Source organism: Elephantulus edwardii, unplaced genomic scaffold (genome assembly GCF_000299155.1).
Source record: "Elephantulus edwardii isolate Elephantulus edwardi_28Jun2011 unplaced genomic scaffold, EleEdw1.0 scaffold00257, whole genome shotgun sequence".
Taxonomy (NCBI): domain Eukaryota; kingdom Metazoa; phylum Chordata; class Mammalia; order Macroscelidea; family Macroscelididae; genus Elephantulus; species Elephantulus edwardii.
In genome coordinates, this window is record NW_006400007.1 from 2145471 (window position 1) to 2173213 (window position 27743).

General features: G+C 49.4%; 1 protein-coding gene across 1 annotated transcript in view; it reads right to left on the reverse strand.

Annotated features, from left to right (window-relative positions):
• TBX4 (T-box 4) overlaps nucleotides 1-27743 on the reverse strand; it is a 27957-nt gene continuing 214 nt past the window's right edge. The window contains exons 2-9 of the mRNA XM_006899469.1: nucleotides 27307-27642; nucleotides 26863-27005; nucleotides 17326-17445; nucleotides 15844-15991; nucleotides 4757-4909; nucleotides 3366-3454; nucleotides 3013-3248; nucleotides 1-617 (exon numbers count right to left, since the gene is read on the reverse strand). Coding sequence (XP_006899531.1) covers nucleotides 1-617; nucleotides 3013-3248; nucleotides 3366-3454; nucleotides 4757-4909; nucleotides 15844-15991; nucleotides 17326-17445; nucleotides 26863-27005; nucleotides 27307-27642 — 1842 coding nt within the window. The remainder of the gene's footprint in view (nucleotides 618-3012; nucleotides 3249-3365; nucleotides 3455-4756; nucleotides 4910-15843; nucleotides 15992-17325; nucleotides 17446-26862; nucleotides 27006-27306; nucleotides 27643-27743) is intronic.

Below are 27743 nucleotides of genomic sequence, written 5' to 3' on the forward strand. Positions count from 1 at the left end.
TCATCCATCAGTCCAGTTCTCCACAGTCCCCATTCCTGAATGATACTGTAAGGAAGATTCCCGGGACAAGGAGAAGCTCTGGGAGTAGAGAAATTCATTGGCAGCGTTCAGGTGTGGAGAGGGTGGTTTCCTCTCACACCCTGGAGGGAGGCCACGCTCTCTTGGAAATGAGGTGGTGGGCCCCCGCTCCCGAACCTGAGACTGGGAGAGCTGATTGTAGACACTGAAGTGAGCGTTTCCTGGAGGCTGGGAGCTCTGAGCAGAGATGGGAGGCAACCGAGGCATCATAGTGGTGGCGGTGAAGTGCGTGGGGAAGGGCTGGTAAGGCACAGTCTCCATGGTCTGAACACTGTAGTTGGTGTACGGTGAGACCGAAGTCCACATGTTACAGCCCAGAGGGGGTGGGGGCAAGTCGTCCACCCCTGACACCCCGGCAATCTCAGGCCCTGAACCTGAGTACATACAGGCTTCTCTTGGGGTCACCTCACTGCAGTAAGAGGGGCTCAGCATCTGTTGGTCATAAGGAGGTGGAGAGCGGAAATAGTGATCCTCAGCTACTGAAGAAGGAGCTTCCAGATACGATCTCTTGCAGGGCAAGTCCAGGTGCCGGGCACTATCTGCTGGAAGACAGAGAAACCTCAGGAGGAGTCCTTTCCACCAGCGCAGCTCCCAAGCACCCCGCTGGATGCCAAGGCTGCCTACTCTGGTCACGCAGGGTCCACCCCTGCCCCGTGTTGTCAGAGCGCTCCACTCCCATTTCAATCAGTGACAGCTTGTAAAAAAGGTGGCAGCAGCCAAGAACTGGTTAGATTATGGGCCCTGCTCAAAGGCCATGGGGGACACTTCACTGCTGGACACCAAGTAATGTGTTTTGTCAGGCGACACTCAGCTTTGATCTTTTGCCAGCCTAATTCTTGGGGATGGTAAGAGCCCTAACATGCACTCACATTCTTTGATTAGGTCCACCCTCACCAAGAAAGTGGAGGCAAGAACCAGGCCAAACCAAGCTCAGAGCCCACTTCGGTCTGAATTAGCTATAAAATTAAGGCCATGATGTTTCTGTCTTAATCTTCCACCTTAGAAACAAAAGGCATATTCGTATTGCTTTTAAAAGAGGGTTATAAGAAGAGAACTCTGGATGTGTTCAGAGAAGACACACTATATCATTACTACACAGATTCTAACATGATATAGTCTCCAAAATTAAGAAGCTAAGTTGGCAATGAGTTTAAAGGGTGACTTGGACTTGTAAGGCTAATCTGATGCTCTGTTTGAGGAAAGATACCAACAGCTGCCCCAGATCATGTCTGTATGTCTTTCAACATCCTCACATGTGAGAGCTTAACTATATGGAGTGACCTTTGCTCTCCTGGCATCCATGGTGGCCCAGGCCTGAGGGCTTGGGCAGCAGCACACTCAACAAATTTAAAAACATTTGACCAGTGGCTTATCTTGGCCTCTCTCCTCCTATTTTCTCTGGGGATTTGCTCTGGGAGTTGTGTGTAGAGCAGGGCAGGTGGCCTGGGGAAGGTGGCTTCAGGGAAGGGGAAGTTTGAGCGTAGGCACTTACCTCTCCCATCCACCCCCTTTAGAATCTCCTTCCTTCTACTTTACCCAGCTCTCATATTTATCCCTCACTCATCTTTCTTCTCAACCTTCTCTCCAAATTCCTCCCTTCCCTCTGCAACGAAATTATTGGGCTTGGCAGGTGGCCCAGTCACTCTAGGTCAGGAGTCAGCCAATTCTTTCTGTAAAGGGCCAGATAGTAAATATTTTCGACTTTGTGAGCCATACAGCCTCTGTCACAACCACTCAACTCTGCTGTTGTCATACAAAGTGGCCACAGAAGATACACATAAACAAATGACTATGACTCCATTCCAATCAAATTTTATTTATGGTTACTAAAATTTGAAATTCATCTAATGTTCACATGCCACAAAATATTCCTCTTTTTATTTAAAAAAAAACAAAAACAAAATATTTAAAATGTGAACATAGAAAAATCACTATTGGCTCATGGGTCATACAAAAACAGACAGCAGGCTAGAATTGGTCCAAGGGCCACAGTCTGCTGACCCCTGCTCTAGGTCATTGGGTTCTAATGGAACTTGTGTATGGGATACTCAGAGCTCTGCCTGGCTGGCCCCAGGGGGCCAAGCTGAGAGAAAATTCTAGATTGGCGGATAAGTCCCTAAATTCAACAGAATTATAGTTGTCTTGATAAGTCTTCTGACGGAGTAATCATCCCTACTCTGCTGTTTTTGTTGTGTACCATCAAGTCAGAACTGAACCATAGCTGACCCTCTAATGGTTTTTCAGAGGCATAAATCACACAGGAGGAGATTGCAATTTTTTTTCCTGCAGAGAAGCTGGTGGATTCAAACCTCATGACTTCGAGTCCCTACTCTACAGGTGGAAAAATTGAGATCTGGCGCCTGAACACAGAAGTTCTGAATCCCAGCTCAAGTCTCTACTTCTTCATTAAAAGGTGCAAGACAGTCTATTTTTGGCTTGCTTTCCTGGACCCTGATCTGTGTCAGCAATAGCATTTTTCAACCCTCAAAAAGTCTCTGAAATCCTGGTATGATGGCAGGGAGAGGCCAGCACACATGACACCAGGTTGTCCCTGTCCTGAGTTTGAGGTTGCTTTGATAAACAGCTATAACCCAGAAATCTCTGGACAGAAACTTTGGCGCTTCCTTCACTTCCTGGCAAGAGCCCAGCTGACTTGTCTTCTGTCACTTCATGGAGGTTCTCAAAGCAGTGATCAAAAAGCAACCCTTGGAACTGGGAAAGAGGTCCAGTGTTTGGGGACACCATTAAAGAAGAGAACCAGTATCCCTACCCCTGGGGAAAGGGCCACAAAAGTAATGTGTGTGTGGGGGGGGGGGGAGGGGGTTTCCACATCCACACAGGCCCAAACATTCCTCACAGTGAGGAGCTTTTGTGGGGTCAGTTTAATCCCACCTCTGTCAGATTCTGTTGGACTTCAAACCCAAAAGGAGCTACCTCGTCTTTTCAGGCAGTGATAGAAGAGGCTGGAGTCCCTCTGGGTTGGGAAGGTGTTGAGGGGCAGATCCTGTGGCTCAGCTGCAGCGAATTGCATGTGAGCCCCATTTTCGTACTGATAGTGCTGGAGGGCCTGGTGGGCGCCGTGCAGGGGGCTGACGTCGGGCTTGGCCGAGAGCTGGGTGGAGACGAGCCTCTGCCTCATGATGCTTTTGGAAATCACAGGATATTCCTTGCTGGAGGGGTGGGGAGGACAATGAGCAAGACAAAAAGAGTATAAAGGCATCTTGAGGGTCACTGAGTCCGTGTGCCTGAACCCCAACTACCCACCCACCCCAGACCAGTGGCCTCACCTCTGCAGCCGGGCCACACGCAAGTCACTGTCATCACTGCCCCGGAAGCCCTTGGCAAAAGGGTTGTTCTCAATCTTCAGCTGTGTAATCTGTCAGGAGATGGCCCACGGTAGGGTTGCTTAGAACAGTTACAGCAGAACTGGCCTAGCCTCTGGTCCTCCTACCCCATGCCAGGCATGCTCAGAATTCATGGGGGAGAAAGTGGTACCCCTAAGGGCCCTAGGGTTCTAGACCTCAGTAGCTCTCCCCACCCCACCTCTAGGCTTGGTGTCTGCAGTCCAACATACTGTTTGCAGACAACAAATATTCAGCGATTTGCTTCTCCCTCCAGAGGTGTTCCCTCATGCCCTCACCCCTCACTATCAGAGCTGCTTTACTCTGGCAGTGACTGAGGAAGAATTTAGAGAGAAGACAGAGAGGAGGAATGAGTGAGGTGAATGAGGGGGCTGGGTAAAGGCACTAGACACCTTCCTCATTTGTGAAAAAGGGGAGTGAGGGGAGAGGTGCATGCAGACCTTCAAACTCAGAGGCCACAGCCCAACCCTGAGCCAGCCCAGGCACATAGTCCTCTGAAGGGGCTCACACCGGCTCATCCTGGGCTCTTCCCCACTCACTCTACCTGCTCCACACCCTCAGATTCTTCCTCCTGCTCTCCACCCACACGGCACCACCTCACTTCAGCCCCTCAACATTCCTGGATGTCTCTAACCTCTTCCCAGTAGGCTCTCTGACCTGGTGCCCTGGCCACTGCAAATGTCACAGCAGGGTCTGACTAATTCTTCCAAACACAAACTTGTCACTCTTCGGCCTAAAATGGCCTAGAGTCTGTGACCCCTCCCCACCTTATCCTGCCCACCTCACCACCTGTGATGCACCAGACTTGAAAATTGCCCTGGGAAGGTAGAGCATGGGCAGAAGGGAGAAACAGGAGAGGGTGGTCTGCTCTGGAGTCAGGGGTATTTTGGACTGGACAAGGTGGAGCTGGGGAGGGGCAAGGAGTCAGGTAAGAAGTAGACATCCTGGGACATCCTGGGCACCTGTGACCATAGCCTGGGAAGGGGTCTCAGTCCTGCTGCTCCCACAGCAGCTAACACTCCAGGGTCATGCTCCCTAATGCCTACCCCTCCCTACCTAGAACCCTTCCAGAGATAGAAGATTCTGTCTCTTAAAAGTCTAACACTCAACCCACAGAGCAGGCACTACACTTTTTCTACACTTGTCAACCTTGTCTACCGTCTGAACTACACCGTCTGTCATTTCTTTGTGTCTCTAATAGTGAGTACACTGTGTGGTTTGCTCACTGCTCTGGTTCCTGCTCTGGACGGATTCTCCAAGGCAGACAATAACGCCGGCCATGTTAGTGGTGGGGTCTGTGGAGCTTGTGGCCGTACCTTATGGTTCTGGTAGGAGGTCACAGAGATAAAGGAGGTCTCTGGGAACACGTGGGTGCAGAAGGCGGTGTTCTTGGAGCCAAAAGCGTTATTTTCATCAGCCTTAACGATGTGCAGACGCGGCTGGTACTTGTGCATGGAGTTGAGTATGATCTGGAAGAGAAGGGTCTCACCCTGAGCTCTAGGTTCCCACTCTCTGGTCCTTGCCCTTACTAAGGTGGCCCTGGCCTGGCTTTGCATCCTTTCTCCTAAAAGCCCAGCCCCATGGCCTGACCACCAGGCCAGAGCTCAGAAAGATCCCAAAGTGCTGAGACTCAAGATTTAGCTTCCAGGAACACCACCCTGCCTGTCTATGCCTGCACCTAATCCCTGATCCCAGCACCTCCCTGATAATACAAACAGTTTCACTGGGGATGCAGATCTCAGAGTCTGTCCTGAAGAGTTTAGACATCCCCAGGGAATGCAGTATAAGGAAGTGGCTGTTGCCATAAAATCAACTACAATTCACATTGACCCTATATATAACAGGGACACACTGCCCATCATCAAATATGAACCTCAGTTTCATATTTGTAAAATGGGATTAGAACACATAGCTCACCGCCCTCAGGTTCTTCCTGTCCAAGCTGATCTCTCCTTGCTTCTGAAGTCAGTGCTACCTCTCTGCCCACTCCTCACACCCTCCAAGTCCCTCTAACGTGTGACCTGCCAAGGCAGCTTCAGAGTCCAGATATTTGCAGAATGGAGGCTGGGCAGGAGCTGAGGAAACCTACCCCACACCCCCTCAGTCATCTTTATTCACAGGGCTCTGCTGTGGGAATGCTGGGGAGACCAGGATGCATCCTGCCCTTGGACTTGCCCAAGACAACTCAGCCTGGAGAAACCCATCCAGCCATGACACAAAGTTTTTAAACAATGCTCAAAAGGCCGGGGATTCAAGGGCCCCAGAGTCCTTTGAAGGCACCCGAAGCTGGGGGAGGCAGGTCCCCCAGCTAAGCAAGGCTTAAGCAAAGAGCCCAAGAGACTTGGCCTCTGGAGCCCCAGGGAGAAACACACAGTAGTTGCTGCTCCAAACCTGCTCCATCTGGCTGCACCCCACGGTAGCGGCTATACCATGTGCCATTAAAATGTATTTTTTTATCGTTGACATTTGCCAGACACCCTCCCCATTGGAGGCAGGACCAGGAATTTGGGGCATTTTATCAGCCCTGCTGCTTTTGTTAACCCTTGGGCTTCCCTCCTGGCTGGGCCTGGCTGGCCCACAGGTCTCATTCCCCTCTGAGCCCCAGTTCTCTCTACCCTGGGAGTGCCCCTTCCTGGGCTGGGCTCTGCAGGCTCCCACCCTCTTGATGCCTGGGGACCCTGCCTGCTGATGAATCCTGGAGAAGATTTAACCCTTGAGTGTTCAGAGTTTCAAGAGAAATGCCAGCATTTCTGGCATTTCTGGTCTCTTCCACAGCCTAAGTCATCCCACCCTGGAGACAAGGGGCAGTTTGTGGAGGCTCAGCTGGGGAAGAGGGTGAGTAGGAAGCTGACTGTAGCCTGTGGCCTCTACGGGTTTCTCCATTCAGCTGGGCAGCTCCAGGCAACAGGTATTATTAGCCTTTCTGCCTCCTGCACTGGCCTCTCCTCCGCACCCTCCAGTGACAAACCCTCTGCTCTGGATCTTTTTAGGGCAAGTGCAGAACTTCCGAAATCCCAAACCCACAACTAAGGGAACTGAGCCCAGTGGGGTCTGAAGACACAAACATCTCTTCCTAGGAAACCTGGAACATTCCTCTGGAGAAGAGGAGTTGGGTCTTGGGAAATACTTCCCAGTCCCCTGGGGCTATGTTATCATCCTGTCCTGTTGACCAAGCTGCTGGAGCTCACAAAGAGCAAAAGGCCCACAAGAACACTGCAAACCTGGCCTAGAGGTGGAGTGTCGTTAGGGCACTTCCAAGCTCTCTAGCTCTAAATGTCTGCATATGCAGGTCCCTCTGCTGTCTTGGTCTCTCTTTTTTAAAGTTCATAAAACATTTATTTTAAATTACCCACAAAAATCTTTAAATTAGTGGCAAAATATATTTAATGTCACCTTTTTAAAAACAGATAGCAAAGTGAGGGGAAAAAAGAACATTTGGAAGCCTATATAATATAAAGTTGTCTAACTCTACTTAAAAAAATGCTCTCTTATGGCGAGCTCTGGTGGCCTAGTGGCAAGAAGGTGTACTGCAATCCCAGAGGTGCATGGTTCAAATCCACCAGATGCTCTGTTGGAGAAGGAGGAACAATCTCCTTCTGTACCAGTCAGATTTGATTTGACGGTACACACACACACACACACACACACACACACACACAATAAAATATTAAATAAAAAAAATGCTCTCTTGTCTTCAACATCTCTAGACCTGACTCTTCCAGAAGGCCTTCCCTGCTCTGAACTCCCAGTTCCAAAGCTTCCCCTCTTTATTCACTGCCTACTTGGCTGTTGTGCTGCTTCCGGTTTGCTTCCTAGTTCTCCCTCAGCCTTCAATTATCTTGTATACTCCTTGACAGAAAGGGCTATGACTTTGACCCATTTGGTCCCTCCAGGTTCCTTTGTGTAAAACCAGGATGATGCAAGTGAAAGGCTTGGTCATGGGGGTGGGAGGACTGAAACATGACCATACACCCTCCATGACCCCTTCCTCTCCGGTCTTTACTTTTTTCACTAGGGAGATGATCAACTCTAGGCATATTTCTGCTCAAAAATTGTGGTCACACAATCTTCCCATAAGCAATCGCATGCTTCAGCTCCTTGGCAGCAGGACCAGACCCTGGACATTCTAGCACTCCATCGGCTGATCAACCCCAAAACAGACCCTGCCCTCCCCCCAGGCACCTGGGCCCCTGTGTTCTGGGCTGCCCCTTAAGGTTACTTCAGGATGAATGGCCCTGCCTGTGTGACACCTAGACTGTCCCTGCAGTCCTGCAACCATAGCAGCTCTCCTTTCTCACTGTCCAACCAGTGACCAGCCTTATAACTGTATCTTCAAAACAAACGCCTTTCCATCCTTCTGCACGCAGTTCCAGCCCAACTATTTCTGCTGGGTTTCTGAGGCAGCCTCCTCCCTGTATCCATCCACTTTCTCTGGATTTTCATCTGCAACATCAGACCAAGTCACTCCCCTGTGCATCCATCCAGGAGGGTTATATTCCTTGCAAACAGGGTCCTTTATAGATATGCTCTGCTTGCTGTCCTTCCTCCGCCCTCCTGCCAGCATTTAGGTCTCAATAAATGCCTTAATGTTTACAGTGCCACTTCTGATGAGTCCCTCTGGCTCCTCAGGACAAAGGCCAAATTCCTTAGCCTATTAGACAAAGTCTGATGACAGGCTGGAGAGACTGCCAAATACACCTTCGCGTACAGGGGACAGACTGGCCAGTCAGGAAACCAGGGAAGAGGAAAAGTGCCAAACTCTAAGAGGTCCCTGAGTAACACAAATGGTTAACACTCTCAGCACTCAGTTGCTGACCAAAAGGCTGGAGTTTGGGGGTTCCAATCCACCCAGAAGTGTCTGGGAAGAGAGGCAACAACTATATAAATCAGTGATTGAAAACCCTACACTGGATTCATCATGACACACATGGGGCGACCAGGAGTCAAAATCAGTCAGTAGCAGCTGGTTAACAGGAGAAGGTATGAGCCACTGGGAGGGGTGTCAGAAGAAGGGTATCCAAATCCAGAAGCCTCCGTGGATCTCAGTCCACCAGCTGTAGGTTCTGAGCAAGCAATTTTCCTTCTCTACTCTTTGGGATCCCCATCTATAAAGTAGGGCCCTCAACTAAGTGGTGCCAAGAACCCTCTCCCAACACTGACAGTCTGGAACCTGTGCAGGCTCTACCTCTTAAACCATTGTGTACATCAAGCAGAGCTGAAGTCCCAACATTCCAGGAGAAGGTGAAACCAGCCCAGTGACGCACACACCTGGCTTTCCTCGGAAGTTCTTCAGGCGCCACATTAAACTCCTTAGCCAGAGTCTCACATTTATATCCGTCGCAGAGGATCTTGGGCCAGATCAACCAGCCATGTCAACAAACCAACTACATGACTGGTCTGCCATCATCATTGTTTTACAGAAATGGGATTCATTATGTTCTGGCTACAATTCAGAAGCCTGTTCTTTTTAGCAATTGCGATAGCGCCAAGCATCCATCCCCTTGAGAGAACAGCATGGTGTGCTTGGTCAATGAGGCCCAGATTTCTCTATGTTAGAACTACAGAACATTAGCGCATGGAAAGACAGACCCTGGAGATCATTCTAGTCCGCCCTCCTCATTTCACAGATGAGGAACAGAAGGACTGTGGTGGGAACACGACTTGCCCAAGGACACACAGCTGGTTGGAGTCTAAGTCCTGAGCTAAATGCAGATGCTTTTTAGGACAGTACACCCTGCTCTCAGCACCAAGCCCAGAAATTCATCAGGTGCTAATCAAACACTGCCAGGAACTTGGATTCACCAGGTCCTATTAATCATCATAGAAGGGGGATAATATCCATTTGGCATTCTATGAAAATCAGATTTTTACTCTGCATCATAATCTTTCTTTCTAAGCCAACATTCTCCATCATCCATCATACCCTTCTCAGCCCTACCAAAGATTAGGACAGAAATGGGATCTGCAGCCTATAAAAGAAAGAAAGAAAAGACCAGAAAGAAAACGGATACTCAAGAGGTAAGTGAGAATCTAAAATAGAACTAAGCGGGCAGCCCATAAGCCACTTAAGAAGCCTGGGCCAGATAAAGACCTTAGGTCTCACTCCCTAAGAGCATCCCTGAAGTCTTAGCACAAAGCTCTGAAACCTCCCTGCCTTCTCTCACAGTAACAGCCGTAACAGTCAGTGTTTACCAAGTATTCCCTATGAGCTAGGCCCTATGCGAAAGTGTTTTAACTGCATTATGCAATCAACTTTTACACGATCCCTGTCAAGTTCTAACAGCTATCTAGTTGAGTCCAAGTCTGGTGACCCCATATTCAGAGTAAAATATGGAGTAGAAACTCCATAGGTTTTCAGTGGCTGATTTTTCAGAAGTCAGTCACCACCAGGCTTTTCTTCCAAGGAGCCTCTGGGTTGACTTCAATCTCCACCCTTCTGATTAATGGCCCAGCACTTTAACCATGTGCTCTACATAGGGACTCCTCTTCTAAAACAGGAATGTCATCATCCCCATTAAACAGATGAGGGATTGAGGCTTGGGAAGGTGAAGGCATGTGCTTAAGAGCTGGTATGAGACAAAACCACCTGGCTGGTGAGGGTTGAGGATGAACTGTGGGGTACATATATCCCCCTCAAGGCCCTGGCACGGGGCTCAGCACACTAACAGTGCCTAGGAAATGCAGGAGAAAAGAGAAAGAGAGGGACATGGTAGCTCTGGATCCCAGGAACAAGTTGACAGTGTGAGCTTGGGGAAGACACTTCCTCTGGCTGAGAATGCCTGTTCTGTCTCAACTCAGTCCTGCAGTGGGCTTACTCCCTCACTCACCAGGCACGATGCCAGGCACTAGGACACAATGCTAATTCAAAACCTTGTGGCTGACTGACTATCTAGAAAGGAAGTCACATAGAAATAAAAAAAAAATCAGGCAAAACTAAGTGGTGAGAAGTATAATGAAATAAAAACTGCATTTATATAATAAAGATAAACAAGCTAAAATACCTAACAAAATCTATAAAAGACTTTATGCAGGAAATATTAACATGTTTTATGAAGGACAAAAAAAATTTTAGCAAAGAGATATTACTCTTCATATTTTTTCATTAAATAATCTAAAACAATTTTAATAACAACATAAATACCTTTTTTAAATAGTTCAAGTAGATTCTAAAGTTTATATGAAAAAATAAGAATCCCAAGAAACTCTGAAAAAAACCCAAAAAGTAGCCATGTGTGGTAGTGATGGGAGGGAGGGAGTACTAGTCATGTCAGACACGTATGAAACCTGAAGAGTTAAGGAGCTGACATATTAATAGCTATAAATTCATATGGGAATTTAGTTTCTAGAAATAAGGCTTCTAAAAAGACAAAAGGGGAAAGAGCTGTTCAATTAATTGAGTCAGAACAACTGAATGGCTCTCTAGGGGGGAAAGATGGAGTCATGCATGGTGCATATGGAATTATAAATTCCAGAAAGAACAATGATTTAAATGCAAAAGTTAAATCCATAAGATACTGGAAGAAATGATGAAAAGTTCCCTTATATGTAAGGAGTAGCTATAGGCTTCCAATTACTCAAAACAAAATTCAGAATCCATAAAGAAAAGGCTAACATACTCAATCAAAAACTTCTGCATGGAAAACTGTAGCTGTTATGTGCCGTCAAGTGAGAACCAACTCACAGCTAAGCTTCCAGTGGGTCTTCAGAGGCAGTAAATTGCATGGGAAGACAGTGTCCATCTTTCTTCCATGAAGCAGCTTGTGGATTTGAACTGCATGCCTTTGGGTTGATGGTGCAATTCCTTAGCACCAGGACACAGAGTTCTCCATATGGAATACTACTCTATGTAAAATCAGAAGACAAGCGGCAAGCTGGGAAAATACGCCCAATTCATATCACAAATAGGTCTTTCTAATTTATAAAAGAGGACCTCTGGTGGCACTATCTGTAGCACTGCACTACTGCACGTCTCTAGGAGTTCAAATCCACCCACAGTTCTGTGGGAGAAAGATGGGCATTCTCCTCCCACTAATATCTACAGCCTTGGAAACACCACTGAGGATCAGTTTGAGTTGGAATCGACTTGGTAGCAGTGAATTTTCAAGTTTAATTTATAAACTTAGCAGTTGATAAGAGAACAATCTAAGAGAAATGGATAAGAGACTAGTTCAGAGAAGAGGAAATACATAGAAAAATATGCCTAAACTCGTGATAAAGGAAGTGAAAAGTAAAACTAAATGGAAGTGTATTTCTTTTTTCATCTATCAGACTGCCACAAATCCAAGACGGCTCTCTTGCTCTGTTGACAAGGCTGTAACAATGGTGAGGAGTCCAATCTCTAGAGAAGACAATTTGGCAATATTTTTCAAAATTACAAATCCAAATTACAAAAACATTGCAAATGCCCTTTCAGCTAGCAATTTATCACAGATCTATTTCGTGAAAGCATAAGATGCAAGTTTATTCCAAAGATTTAATAAATGGAAAGCACCTAGTCTCCCCAGTAAGGGATTAATCCCATGAAGATTAAAACAATCTTGCAATGAAATCCCATGCATCTGTAAAATAAGCGGGGTAAGTGGGCGAGGAATGAGGAAGTTCTCTATAATTAAATAGAATACTCTCCAATATGCAATGTTACATTCACAAAGTTAGAATGCAAACAAGTATTTCTAATATGTGACTTTTGGTGTATAAAAGAGGATGTTTTACGTGTTCCTATCTATTTACATACTATGACAGGTTTGGAAGCAGAAGTGGCATCCACTTTCTAAACAACATGCCTCCAGAAACTCTATGCACTTTGATAAGTGTCGATAGTTATAGAGGGGCTTCAGGCTTTTTGTTCATAAGGTTGCTATGAGTCGTGTCCAACTTGAAGGCAATCAACAACTACAACAACTTCTGTTTACATATGCATAAAGAAATGCTGGAAAGACATTAATAAGATAGGTGGCTACCTTCGGGGAAAGTTGGGAGAAACTAGATGATGAGGAATCTAGCAGAGAGATATTTCTTTGCATAATTTTTTATTCACTTATCATGTGAATGCATTTCCTATTCAAAATTAAATTTTAAATTTGCAAAATTATGACTGTATCAAATACTAAGACAAGAAGGTACACGGTGCTCTAAAGAGAATATTATGGGAACTCCCTGTCTCCCTGAAAAGCCCATCAGAGGAGTAATTGACTAGGTGAAGGGCGTAGGACAATCACTCCAGGCAGAGGGAGCTGCTGTGAAACCAAAGTGGCCAGAGGAGGAGCTGGCACGTCCACTGTGGAGAGAGCCTGAGCCCACGCACGTGCTGCTGAGTCTGAGGAGCTGCAGCCACACCCCGAGCCTGAGGCTAACGCAGCATCGTGGGCAGTTAGAATCCCTGTCAGATATCAGACACTGGCCAGTCCTCGCCAACCTGGAAGCCCTGAGAGACAGAAGGTGGTGAAGATGACCTTTCTCTTTCACACATTCATTCTCTCTCATACACCACACACACACACACACACACACACACACACACACACACACACACACACATTCACACTCACACATTAAGGTCACAGCCCACTGCAAGCATCTCCTCCCTGCCCACAGCTCAGAAGAAATGTAGGACACCTTCCCCCAGTGCTGGCCTTTTGCGGATCCTCTGCACTGGGTGCAATACCCCATCCACACATCCCAGTGAGACCCTGCTAGGTTCTCAGAAGCCCTAGCACTGCAGCAATCTTACTCAGTGAAAAACAAGCAGCTCCAGCCAGCACTTGGCTGCTGGGGCCAGGACCCTAAAGAGGAAAAGCCAGAAGAGGATGGCAAAGGTGAGATGAACTGTGGAGAAAGAAGGGTTTTCTGGGGCAAGTTCATGATCTAAGACGGCTCTTATCCAGCTCCTGCACTGAGAAAACAAGACAACCAGGGTGACTTAGGAAGCTTATCATTCCTACTGGCAAAGGCTAAGGAGCATAAAATCTGAGCACGGAAGGGCTGGTTTGCCCTTGGATGTTAGCTCTACTCCACAACTTTGCCTGGATGGCAAACTATGCGGGCTCGCTCTCTCGCTTGCAATCTCAATCTCTCTCTCTCTCTCTCTCTCTCTCTGTCTCCCTCTCCCTCCTTACCCCTCTCTCTCTCCAGAGACACTCCAAAAGGCTGAAGACATGACAGTGTCCACAGGAAGACAGATGAAGGTATGATCACCTGTCCATTTACCCCTAGCTCCTAGAATGAGCACTTCACCTCTGTGGAGCCCTGCCAACCCCAATGGATGTGCTGTAATCAACAAACTGCAAGTGCTGGATCAGTGCAGGAATGAGGGGGCAGGGGGTGGAATCCCGTCCCTCCAGGGAGAAAGTTAGAATGCAGGAATATCCCTTATTTTGAAATAGAGGGGAGCCCCAGTCAGATGTGCAAGTGTTGTCAGACGTGCCCCAGCACCATAAGTCCATTAAGCAGCCTCCCAGGGCCCAGATTCAAACTATCTGCAGGGTTACTGCAAACCACTTAGCGGCCAGATCAATCCATCAAAGGTGCAAAGCAGACTGAGGAAACCTACTGCTGGGCTTTAAAGATCAGACTTCCCTCATATCTTTCAAAAAGCCCAGCTTTTTTGCCTCTGCAGGAGTTTGAGAAGTAGTAGAGTTCTCCCCAAGGGATTTCACAGCTGGGCGCCAGGATAAGTAGCTGGTGCATCCAAAACGCTCACCACACTTGGATCCCTGGGTGTTTCTGACCACCCAAAGGCACAGAGGCTGCCAAGCTCTATTTTCACCACAGTAGCTCATCCGTGTGTGTGTGTGTGTGTGTGTGTGTGTGTGTGCGCGCGCGCGCGCACGCGCGCACACGCGCAGTTGTGGACAGCTTGTGCCTGCCAGCTTGGGTCCCAAATTTCCACCTCAGAGCCCTCCCTTGCCCTGCCTCCCAGGCAACCCTTCCCACAGGCGGCTTGTCTTTGTCCCGAGAGGTTAGAGTTGACCCTCATGTGTACACACCACTGAGCATTTGTGTACCTCTCTGTTCTGTCCGGCATACACAGAACAGGACCCCGAGATCCAGTAGGTGGACTTCCATGACAGGGAAGTTAGGAGTTAATTACTGTGGTTCAGCCTTCTCCTAGTTGCCTATTTATAAATCACCAGTAGCTCAGAGGAGAGTGGCACGGACTCCGAGAGAATCACACTGGGAGCTGCTTGCCAGCTGCATACCAGTCAATCAGAAACGACGCATTGCTAGAGTTTTCCATGAGGAACTATGATTCACAAATTCTGATTTGCACACAGCTCCCCAGAAACAGAACTAAATCCAAACCCAAAGCCATTGTCACTGAGTAAAGCCTGGCTCACAGGAGCCCTGAAGGACAAGGCCGGATGGCCCCATAGGATTTCTGAGGTCGTACGTCTCTATAGAAGTAGATGCACTTCAGCTTTCTCCCTCAGAGAGACTGGTGGATTCAAACCGCCAGCCTTCCAATTAGTGGCCCGGCACTTAACCCACGTTGTCACCACGCTCCCCCAGAAGCTACCACTGAGGCCAGAAAGAAGGGCATGTCCACCTGCACATACCAGCCCCCAGCTCTCCCTTCATCCCCATGCCTCCACAACACACTAAACGTCATGTGTGTGACACAGGCACCTGAATGCAGCAGCCACTACTGCACCCCTCACCCCACCACCCCAGTGTACTTCCAGGGGAGCCATGGGGCACCTAGAGGGGCAGGCCTGTGTCCTCGCAGATAAACACTAGGTCCCCCAGGCTTCTGTTTGCCGCACACTTGAGCTAAAAATTTCCACATAAAAAATTCCTTTTTTGAGGGCTTGCCAGGGCCAGATGGGAAAAGAATGAGCTTCGGCAGCCTGGAAGGGGCGTCAGCGGCAGCATCCCCGCAGCTCCAGTGTGTCTCCTGAGAGCCAGGTCCCGAAGGAGGGGACACCTCAACAAGAGCAAGGCCGGAGGGCCCTGCATAGGGCAGGGGCGGGCAGGCCAGCAGGTGGCAGAACGTGCCAGAGGCTTTCAGAACTCACTGGTGACCCTCACCCAAGGTCCACTTGTCTCAGCTTATGCTCTGGCAAGACCAGCTTTTGGGAGAATGCACACAGATCTGGCTCATCCTGGTCGTCATGATTCTCATGTATTTAGAAAACCCCCTGTGCCCATGCATCTTGCTCCACTTAATCCTCAGGACCATGAAGGTATATGTGGTCATCTCCATTTTCCTCACAAAGGAAACCCAAGCTCATTAACAAGCTAAGAAACCTGCCCAAAGTCACCGGGTCTGTGGGGCTGAGAGCCTGTGCTCTTTCCACCAATGGCCCCAGCAAATGCCAAAGCCTGGAGCTGGCTCCCCAGAGCCCAGAATGAGTGTTTCTACCCACCAGCACTGCCCCTGAGGTGAGGCTGGCCCCATTCTTACGTGGCCGAAGGGATCCAGGTGATTATTTGTCAGCTTCAGTTTCTGGAAGGAGACCAGCTGCCGCATCCAGTGGGCCCCTGTGGCTGGAGAGTCTGGGTGGACATACAGCCTTCCTGGCATGGCGGGCTCCGCCTTCCCTGCCACCATCCTGCCAAGGGAGTAGACAGAGCAGTGGCAGCTGGTTTACTGTGGGGTCTGGTGGTGACACCCAGGTGCCCTGTCCCCTCCAGAATCAAATCTCCATGGACCACAAAAAGACAGCTGCAGATCCCTTCCTAACCAATTCATGACTCTGGGGATGGGGTGGGGGGGCAAGAGCGGTAAAGAGGGGAAATTCTGAAACCCCTTTCTCTTATTGCAGTGGAAAGAAAAAGAGAGAAGGTGGAGATAAGTTGTTTTTTGTTTTGTTTTGTTTTTTCACTTGACTGACCAGGGCTAATTACTAAGACCATATGGTGAGATCTAGATGTTTTACTGTGTCAATTTGACTTCACAAATTTTTCAATGGTAAATATTTTATTACTTAAAAGGAGCTTTTGAGAGAACTTCTACAACTTTCAAATGGCTTACCCCAAAAAACAATGGCGGCAAATAAATTGGTAGTTGTGTCCTCAGCCAGAGTCGACTCTGACTGCTAACCCAGCCTGGAAATAGAAGAACTAGAAAAGAAACTTAACTGCGCCTGGGTCCTGGCCTCTAACTCCTGCTTTCTCATCCTCTCTCTGCTGGCTCTTCTACCCACCCAGCCACCATAGAGCCCAGTGTCCTGAACAACGGTTGACTCCTTCATCCCTCTCTCTTCTTGAGCCACCCTGGGCACTGAGGAAGACAAGGTATTAAGGAGTCAGCCTCACACAAGTGACTCAGCATTTGTTGACCAGCCTCAGTTGGGGCTTACCCCTCATTCTACCTTGTCTTCCTCATTCCCTTGCCCAAGGATCACAGCACCCAGGCAGAGCCTCACTCACTTGGGAGGGTGAACATGCAGTCCAAGGGGAAAGTGTAGCTCAAATAGGAAGTCACTGAATGATAGGAGAGAGATGTCCCAGACCAGATAGCATAGCTGGACCTAAAGTTAGCAGAGTCCCTTAGGGCAGTTCCCAACCTCCTGGACAGCACAGCACACCATAGCACAGCACAGTCAGTCTTTTCTGGCTCTGCTCAGTCTTTTCTGTCACCCCAACAGCATAGTCACCAAGGCCTGGTTATTGATGGTTGTGGACATAGGCCCTTGGGTCTCATGAACAGCCTCCAGCCTCAGTCCCACCTGCATCAGGTGTGCAGATACCTACCACACTCCTCCCCAGCCTCTACAGTCCTAGTTTCAGAAATGAACCCCACACTGTGATCTGGGTAATAAGAGGCAAATAACTGGTGAGTCCTTGAGTGAAACCTCAGATGCAGGAGGGGAGGGGAATGAAAGGGCAATTGGAGGGAATGTGATTAAGGTGGGCGATGTGATTAGGGTCCCCGGTCTCTTACCATTTGTTGTCGCAGAACTTGTAGCGGTGGTCATCGGCAGGGACGATGTCAATCAGCAGGATATACTTGGTCTTGGGATTCATGCCTGTGACCTTTACCTTGTAGCTGGGGAACATTCTCCTGGAGGAAGCCAAGGGGTGAGGTGGGAGGCATGGACAGAGCACCAGGAAAAGTGGTACAGAGTGAGAAGCAAGGGCCAGAAACTGCCCTTTTAGCAAGAACCCTGGTGGAGCAATGATTAAGCTCTTGCTTGCTAACCAAAAGGTGATGGTTTGAACCGCTCTGTAGGACAAAGATCTAATAGTGTGCCTCTGTAAAGACTACAGCTCAGGAAACCCTGTGGAGCAGTTCTGTGTTCTTCTGTGTTCTCAAGGATCGCTATGATTCAGAACGGACTCACTGGCAACTGGATGTGCTGCTGTTCCTTTTAGTAGAGATCTGGGCAGTGGTCAGAGCCTATGGCTTCTCTCTCCAACTTGGGACCCCTGTGGCTGTCAGTCTATGTATCTGGGAGGAAGGTTAACCCATTGGCCTCGCCGCCACCACCATTACCCTATAATTTTCTCAGATTTGGGCCTAGTGAGCGAGTAGTTGAAGCATGGTGCTCCTGGTCAGGACTGTAAGACAGGAATTTTAGCATCAGCTTGGTGGATTTTATTTCTTGCCTGTCCCTTGTCAGCTAAAATTCTAGGGTACCACTCAGGGGGCTGGCATAGATGACCAGGAAGCCCCCGTTAGATGCTTGATAAACAATGAGATGCCTGTCTGGACTGCTGTCTCCCTGGGAGTTCTCGGGGTGGGGGGTGGCGAGAAAAGACAGCTATGCTGAAAATCCCACTCAGTCTTCTGGTTCCTGGTGGACCCCTCCCTTGGGCTGACTCACAAACTGAGTGTCAAGGGAAAGCCAATCCAGGAGTTTTGTGGATAAGAGCATGGATTTGGGAACCATACCACCTGACCCACAGCCAAGCCCCTCCTTCTACCAGATGTGAGGCTTTGGGTGACTTGCTTGGATCTCTTAAGACTTGAGTCTTTTATCTCTAGAATGGAGGTAATGTTACTATGTACCTCATAGGTTGCTTCACAAATTAAATCAATTTATGGCTATTATCACTGATGCCCACCAATGAGTGATAGATCTACTTCTATGAAAATGGATTCATCAAAAATGGCTTCTTGCGACCCATGATGAGGCTGCCCAGGACCCTGAGGCTGTAAGAAACATTCTAGAGAAAGATTTCTCCAGACTGCTTGACACTTTCACTGAGCCTTCCTATCCACAGTTTGTGCAAGCATGGATTCAAGCTGTCACTATGGGGAGGAGCACAGGGAGAAGCATTTAAGTGGTCAAAGCATTTCCTCAAAGGCCAAGTGGGAGCATGAAGTGCTCCACTTACACTGTGTTAGGTATAATAAGTAACCTACGGATGATGTAAAGTATACAACAGAAGTGTATAGGTTATATGTAAATGAATACCAGCCCATTTTATATAGACACTTGAGGAAACTCAGATTTTTATATCTGACAAGACCTGAAACAAATCTCCCAAGATACCAAGAGACTCCTGTACCTTCAGGGGACAACTTCCCTCACCAAGTCTCTAACAGTGGACTTCACCAGAGAAGGACAGACAGAAATTTCTCATAATCCACCCTTAGCCAATCTTCTCCAAAGAGGACTACTACCCAGGAGAGAAGTGGGATCCAACCTAAACTAAGTGAATACCTTGAGGGAAAGATGAACCAGCTCCATCGAGTTGTCAAGCTGCCCAATCAATCCACTCAAGAAAGCCTCCAGGACTTCTCTCTGCCTCTCCTTAGCCAGAGAAGCAGAGCTGGTGCCTGGCAGAAAAGCTGTCCTGGACTCCGCGTGCGTACATGAAGAGAGCTCCCTACTCTGTTGGCAGCAGTACCAGCTTACCTGGACAGGGCAGGGCTTCCGGAACAAACCAAAGCCTCCATAGCTGATAGGACCCACGTCAAGCCCAAGCCAGGCCCCTGAGGGCCAGAGTTCAGTTCTATCCCTGACTCAGCCCCCACAGAAGCCCCAGTGCATGCACTGCCTCTCCCACTGGAGGAGAAACCAGTGTGAGGTCTGTGTGTGAACGTATGTGTGCACAAGGGCACGGTGTGAGTGCCTGTGTGTGTGTGCACGCATGCACACGTGCCTGCAGGGAGGAGGGAAGTTCTAGCTGCTAGTCTAGGGACTTATAAACCATGTGGAAGAATTTGTCTCAGATGTCAATTGAAAGCATTTTCAAATGTCCACCCCACCCCCTTCCCAAGAATGGGGGAAATGAGGGCTCAGGAACCCAACCCTGCCTCTTGCTTACCAGCCTGGGGGCACAGCTGCAGCCTGCACCACCCTCTTTCCTGGCCTGAAGCTGAAGGGGGTGGGAGGAACAGCTGTTCTGCCTCCCCTCTCCCTGGGGGAAAGCCAAGAATCTTGTCCCCTCCAGGCCACCATTTTGTAACTACACCGGAAGCAGGAATAAAATGGGGCGGCCCTGGCTGTGCTAGGACTGACCTGGCATCCCTTTCCTGCACTTAGTTTCTTTCTACTCACTCCAGGTGGCAGCAGAAGAGGGCAGACCAGGCCTCCCCCGGGAAGGGCCAGCATCCACACCCAGGCCAGGAGAAAATGACCCCCTGTCACCACACAGTCTTCAAAACCAAGGGACTTGTCCTTCGCGTTCGACTGCCTTCGACACTATCTCAGCGGCACACGCTGCCAGGCTGGCATCAACAGCCTGCTTTTTAGAAACGGCTTTTAAAAAGGCCCCCAGAAGGCAGGAAGCTGATGTGCCAGGATTTGGCCTCCCCTGGAGGCTGACCATAGGGAGCTCTGGGGGCGGACTCCACAGGCCATTAAGTTGTGCCACTAATCCAAATCCCAGGCCTCTGGCAGTTCGGCAGTTCGAATACACCAGCAGCTCCACAGGAAATAGACGAACTATCTTGAAAATTCAACAGTGGGTCAGCTATGAGTTGGTTCTGACTCAGTGACAATGAATTTTGGAGACTTGTTTATTTTGTTCTTGCTTTTAGGAAACTGACCATAGGCCAGACTCCTAACTGATAAGGGCCTCTGGGAGGTGTTACTGGATCTGGGTTTAGGAGAAAGGCCTCTGCCTCCTCTGCCCACCAATCCCACCCCCCTTCCTTAGGCAGTAGCCCCAAACCCCCAGGACTGAGGGCAGGATATCTAGCCTGAGAAGGAAGTTAAAAAATTCTCTCCCCAGGACACTAACTGACCACTGGTTGGTTCCAACTTTTGGTGACTCAAAGTAACCCTGTAGGACAAAGTAGTAGAGTTTTTCAAGGCTACAAATCCTTAAGGAAGCAAACTGCCTTCCCCTCACGCCCCACAAGAACAACTGATGAGTTTGAACCACTGATTTCAGGGAGTAACCCAATTGTCTTGGAATTCAGACTCACAGTAATCCTCCATCCATCCTTTCTCCCACCTGATGGATTTAAATTCTAGCCTCTAAGTCAGCAGCTCAACCCATAGCCACCAGGGCTCCTTCCTCGAAGACTAAAAAGCCACACGAGGACCCAGGCTCTGTCATTTCCCCACCTGTTCCAGGTGTGTGATCCATGAGCTGGATGAAGTGGAGCTCTGGTGAGCTAGTCGACAAGGAGTCATTGCACTGCTCACCCCAAATGCAGCCCGTCTGTGTTGGCTGGAATCCACCAGCAGCTCCACAGGAGAAAGATGACCCATCTTCTCCCGTGGGATTTACAGCCTTGGAAATCTGCTGAAGGGTCACCTATGAGTTGATTCTGAGTTGACGACAATGAGTGTGAGTTTTTGTGTGTCTGAGGATGGGGGTCCCACCCCATGGGGAGACACCCTCAAGTTGAAAGGACAACTTGCAGGCTGGACATCTGTCCTTGTCTCCAGAGGAGGCCGATGATGAGAGTCCAGGGGGCCCAGCTCAGGAGTGTTCACAGGTCACCATCACTCTGAATCTGACTCCTCTCTAAAGGCCTCTAACCGACCAGCTCTGAAGTGTGGATGGTGGATGGGCACTCTTTCAGAATTATCAAACTCTTACATCAGACAGGGGTGAAACCAACACCCTGTGGGGGCTCCGGTGGCTTAGTGCTAAAGAGCTGCACTGCCAACCTGAAGGCACATGGTTCAGATCCGCCGGGAGTAGGCTGGGCAATTTCCTTCTCTCTGAAAACCCCCTGAGGGTCAGCTACACAACAACCAGCCCTTGAAGGGAAGGATGCCTTAGTGAACCAAGGAGGGTGAGCCCAAAAAGGGAGGTGCTGACCAAGCAGCTGGTGTCCCAATTAAGCCCCCACATCCCAAACCGCCTTAACCCTGCAGCCCTTTCCTGCCCCCAGATTCCGTCCAGGAGACCTGTCAGCTCTTCCCCTCAAGTCCTGCACCCCAGAAGCCCTCTCTCTCTGCGCCCCTCTTTTCATATGCCGGGTGAGCCCTCTCCGCGCTCCCCTGTCTCTCGGTGCACCGGGAACGCCTTCTCTGCGCCTCTCGGGGTCCCGCACCCCCTCCTCTGGCAGATGGGGCGCTTCCCCAGCACCCACGGAAACAGCTCCGCCGGGGGAATAAACAAGCCGCCAGGCGGCCGTCGGGGAGGAGATGAAAGCCGGGATTTCTCCTCTGATCATGAAACAGGCTCTGAAAAGGGCTGCAGCCTTTATCTACTGCATACTCGGAAATGGTTTTAGAATGAACTGCTAACATACGCTTCCTCGGACGTGTCTCGCTATCCTAGACTTGGGGCAGAAGGGGGCGGGGGACAGGGGTTTTGAGGCATTTTTATATTGGCAGCAAATTGGTAAATGCAGGCAGGCTGGCTGCTGAGCGGGGCGCGCGGTGGGGCTGGGCTCGCAGGGCCGCGGAGCTCTTCAGCCCCAGCGCCGTTCACATCGCCGCGGGGACTGGGTCTCTCTCCGCCTACCTAGTGCGAGGAGGGAACCGGGGTCTTAGGGTCCTCGCCCATTCTCTCCGCCTGGCCGAGGACTCCAAGCCCGACGTCTCCAGGGGCAGCGCAGGGACCCAGGAGCAGCTGAGGGTCTCAGGAGCAGCTCTGGCGCCTTCCTTTCAATGGAGGCGAAAAACCGAATCCAAGGCCTGAGAAGTTTGTAGAGTTGGTTTCGAGGATAGAGTTGAAGTGAGTCAAGGACGATGGAGGATAGAGTTGAAGTGAGTCAAGGACAAAGACTGTTGACTTTGTGAAAGCACATCAAGCAAGACACTTGGGATTTGCGCCTTATTCTGCAGGAATGTTTGACGTAAATAAAATTCACATTTAAAAATATTCTGTTCTACGGGCACAGGTCTTGGAGCTGAGTCTGAAAGGAAGTGGCTGCTGGATAAGGGGAGTGGTCCATGGAAAACCCACCCATCTTGCTTTGCCTCATGTCTGGAGTCTAGAACAAGCGTTTGGGGCATGTTGGGGCTAAGCCAGCACCCATTTACCCAACTAAAAATGGGCAGTGAGAGACATTGGTGCTGCCCATCCTAGACAAAACTTCTTCAGCAGTCCAATGACTTCTGAGAGTACCAACAAAATTACTTCATTTATTTCCACTTTCCGCCAAAAAAAAAAAAAGAAAGAAAGAAAGAAAAGAAAAGAAAAAGAAAGAAAGAAAATGTTTCCTAATTTGCTAAATGGATTTTTAAGAAATCTTTTCCCTGAATGAGGGAGGAGGGACGGGGCTGAGAGTGCATGGAATGGATACTGTTTTGGAAGGTCAACTGCTTCTTTTAGATTTTATTTTTTTTAAGGCACTTCCTTCTGATAGACTTTTGCTTTCAGAAAATACTTTAAAAAGAGATCAAAGCACTCTCTCCCCAACCCACTTTTCCAATGTCTTCAATCCTTACTTCTCTTATCACCCACGCCACTGGGCTCTGACGCTCTGTATACAGAGTGAGGGCAATTGGCTTTGAAGGCCTGGATTAAGCCGGGCCAAATCCTTGCCTCAGAATAACAAACAATACAGGTTCAACAGGAGTTCTCATCAGTAGTTCATTTTTCAAACGCAAATTCACTGTCACTAACACAAGCAACATTGAACTCAACAGGCTATGAGGGCTGATGGAGGAGATTTATCTGGTGACAAAACCGTGACCTAGGAGTAGGACGGTCAGACAGTTAGGAAATTTTCATTTTCGGGAGGTTTATATTTAAATTTTTGCGGCGCTCACTTTTATCTGTATTTGGGAGAAAATGCAGTTTCTCACGTGGATCGAGCTTGGCAGGGACATGAGGGGTGGAGAGAGGGCTCTGCTAACTTCAGTCAACAGCATGGATTTACTCGCTGGTACAGGGAACTGTTGCAAAAGTCCCATTTTCTACCAGATACCAGGAGTTCCTTTCAGGAACTGATGTCTCATCTTGTGGTGGCATTTCATTCACCAGAACAAATGAACAATTCAAAGTCACTATTCAGTGACTTTCATTCTCTTTAGCTTTCAGAATTTCCAGAACCTAAAAAGGCTTTAAAGCAGATAGGACATAAGTGGCCTAAGAATTCAGACTGGCTTGAGAACATGCTGGCTGCCCTTCTGCAGAGTCTGCAACCAGACAACAGTGATCAGCTCTTACCCAACCATTAGGATCTCTAGGAGCTCCATAAAAAAGCAATCATGAGGCTTTCTCAAAGTTGGGGCTTTGCTCTGAGAGTGGGGTGTACCATCTGCTTGGCTTACATCAACCTAGAAATTGCCCAATCCTTCCTCTATCTTCATGAGTCACGTAGCTTCACTTCCCTGGGGTTTGGTTTATGTTCTCTCTGTTCCCTCCCAGCTTTCCCAGTACAGAAATCTATAATTCAAGGTTAGGGTGGGGGGAAGGCCTATATTGACTGCTCAGAAAAAGAAGTGTCCCAGGAAGAGCTCCACTAGAGTCGCTAAGAGTTGGGGGACTAGGAAGAGTCTTGAGCACGGCTGTGGAGAGCCCCAAACCCAAGCAAAGCAAGCTGCATTCCGAAACTGCCAGTGTGAGGGAGGAGATGAAAGATAGAAGGCAACATGATGACCAGGGCAGTGAAAGTGGCCTTTGAAGACAAGCCATGCAGGAGGATAAAGTGTCTCTGAGAAACCTGGGGATGTGGGCAGGAAGAATGAAGCCTCTTACTTAAAGACAAGATCTGGTGCAAGGATAACTTTCTGCCAGAGAAATAGAAAGCTGTGATGAATCCATAATTGACCAACATCATCACAACCATTTTTGAATTATTACCATTATTCCCTCAGGCCCACTTGTAAGCCTCTACTAGGACCAGGCACAAACATCTGCCTGAAGCCGATCACCTCTGGAAACGTGTGTGTTGGGAGGAAGGGAAGGAGGACCCACGCAGGTGCAGGAAACCCCACTGAGGAGAACCACAAATGCCTTTTGTTTAGAGTGGCAGCGGCCAGGCATGCCCAGCGAACAGGCTGGCCAATCATTTTCAAGAGCAAGTTATTTCTACTGCCTAAAAATGGAAGTTCTGAATCTTTCTTCTTTCCTTCCCTCCGCCCCAGCAGGCACAAGAAATAAATCCTCCTCTTCACACCTGTAATCCACTTGACAATTTACCAAGCACCATTCACATGATTGCTTGGCTTGAGCCTCACCCAAACCCACCAAACCCACTGCTGTCAAGCCGATGCTTGAGCCTCACAGGGGGGAAAAAATGGCAAGAAGGTCTAGTCACCATCTCCTTTCCAGACGACACTGAGTCCCAACGAGGTTCAATGACTTGGACAGGAGACACCAGGTATCTTTTGATACCTGACCCCCCCCCCCCCAGTCCATGACCTTCCCAATGCACCCTCATCCCCAAATACATCAAATCCATGTCCTGAGACCTCTGAGTTCCCTCTCCTGATAAAGGCTCCAGGTGACTTTCAACCCCACTGTCAGACTACCTCAATAATCAAAGTATGATCTACTTATGCTTAACTTAATGATCTGTAAGGAACAATTTCAATATCCCCCCCCCCTTCACACCACATCAAAGATTCTGCTCCTAGGAATGGCTGGCATCTGTCTCTCTCTCTCACAACCCCACAGCACCTTCCTACAAAAAAATCAAAGCCTCTTTTCAAATTTACAATCCCTGGCGTGGACAGAGCACCCCAGTAAGGAAGGTAAGCACAGGCTTACTTGTCCTTAACTTACTAATCTGGAGTGAACAGTTTCACATGTTTGTGGTAAAAAACATGTGAAACTTTTCACTACCTTATTGATTGGGTAATTCACCCTGCTCAGCCGGGACAGTATGAAGGAGACCAATGCTAGCCAGCAGCAGACAGACCACAGCACCCCTCCACCACGCGGACACAGCAAGCCACCGGCTTTTGTTCCCTTGAAATGGCCATATTCCTTCAGCAACGAAGCAGAATCCTCTAAAAAGTAAGGGAGAATGCTGAGTGGATACCAGGCATTTTTCTAATTATTATTAATATTTTTAGCTAACGTTTATTGCTTACTTATATGTGCCAGGGCTGTGCTCGGTACTTTACATACCACTGAATGAACTAGCCTCTATTCTTTTACAGTTAGGACTTGGAAAGGTGTAGAGATTTTTAAGTACCTTTAAGACTACACTGATAGAACTAGCGGAAGCAGGAACTCAGGACAGACCACAGTCAGACTCAGAATCTTGAGTCCTATACGCACCTCGATGATATTATTGCTCCTATAGCCTAATTGCAGGCCTGCAACCAGCCAAAGGGACATTTCCATTGCTAACCTGTCCCAGGGGACCAAAGATTTTGTTTTGCTTTGTGGGATGTGTGTGTGTGTGTGTGTGTGTGTGTGTGTGTGTGTGTGTGTGTGTTTGTGTGAAGTTCCTGAACCTGAACTTTCCAGATTCTCTGTCTGCAGCCATCTCTCTTCACCTGATAACTGCCGGCTCCATTCCCTGCTCCACCCCAGACACCTTAGCTCCAGCGAATCCCCACTGTCTGTGGCTTCCTCCTCTCACCTTCCCCTCCCGGTCTTCTCCCACAGACACCAGCGCATTTTAAAGATGTTTCCACTTTATAAATCATCCCTCTCTGGCAGCCACCCGGAGAGCTGCGCCTCAAACACACAAAGCCAACGTTAGCTGAGAAGGGAAAATCGAGGGATAACTCGGAGAGACTTGGGGTCGGTGATGCTCTCAGAAAAGTTCGAGGAGGGGACAGGTGGGGGAAATCGCATTCCCTTTTCCATCTACTGAGGACAACTCCCTCAGATTCTCAACCCTTGTAGAGAAACCTTTCGTACGTTAGTACACAGAACAAAAAGCAGACCCCCCAGGGGGCAAAAGAGGCCGGAGCCAAGATTTGGGGTAGATCCTTGTTTGCATCTATTTACATAGTGTTTTCCAATCCGTCCTACCCTCTCAACTTCTTTGACGGGCAAGCCCCCTGCAGCCTCAATCCACAGTCGCTGCCTAGACAGAAGTCCAAGGGTCGGAGGGGACTTGGGCAGCCCCCCAACACTGGAGCCTGAGAGGCCCCTCGGAGGGTCCTGTGGTGCCATCCCTGTCCCGCCGCTCCTGCAGTGCCCCCGGGCTGACCTGCCAGCCTTGGTGATGATCATCTCTGTGCCCGCCTCGTGGAACTTCTTCCAGAGCTCCTTCTCGTGCAGCCCCACCTTGATGTTCTCAATGGTCTGCGGGGGAGAGGAGGAGGACTCAGGGCGGCTTCGCAGGCCTGGGGGCTTGGGGAGAGGCCTCGGAACGCAGCACGCAGGCCGCAGGCCGCGTGGAGAGCACCGCCCGCGTTCCGGGCGCCCACGTCTCGCGACTTGGTCTCACGAAGTTAATTTCGAACCATTGGGGAATTTTGAAAGATGTAATCAGTGACTAAAAGTCCCTCCTTTAGGGAGGGCTGCCCCTAACGGACGGACGCACACTCTGACGCTGGCAGGTAGATGACACACCCCTACACAGACTTCTCGGGACTGGCGCACGGCGCACGTGGCCGGCCGGGCCTTAGGCCTGCGGAACGCGCGCACGCACCCGAGGGGCGCCCCCAGACAGGCGCCCCCGACACCGCACGCGGACCCGCGCTAGCCGCAGGGTGCTCTGCGGTTTCCATTCACGCGGAGGGCAGGGTTTTCCTTGGGAGCTCTCAGACGGGTTCCCGCGACCCCCAGAGCTCCCGTGCGCCCCTGGGAGAGGCGGGCTCAGCCTGCGGGATCCCCCACTGCCGCCCTCGTCCTCTAAGGTCCTCTGGGACCCTCTGGGGTCCTCAGAGCCGGACACTTGACCTGCAGTCGCTCGGCTGCTATAGACTTCTCCCCCGCCTGTCTCAGAACAACCTGGAGGGCTCCGAGTGGGCTTAGGGAATGAGCCCTGCCCCGGGAGGGAGCACAAGCAGAGGGAGGGAACCCCGCCACTGGGGTGGACCTGCGGACAGGCCGCCCCCTCCACCCGACGGCCAGACGCCCTACCTG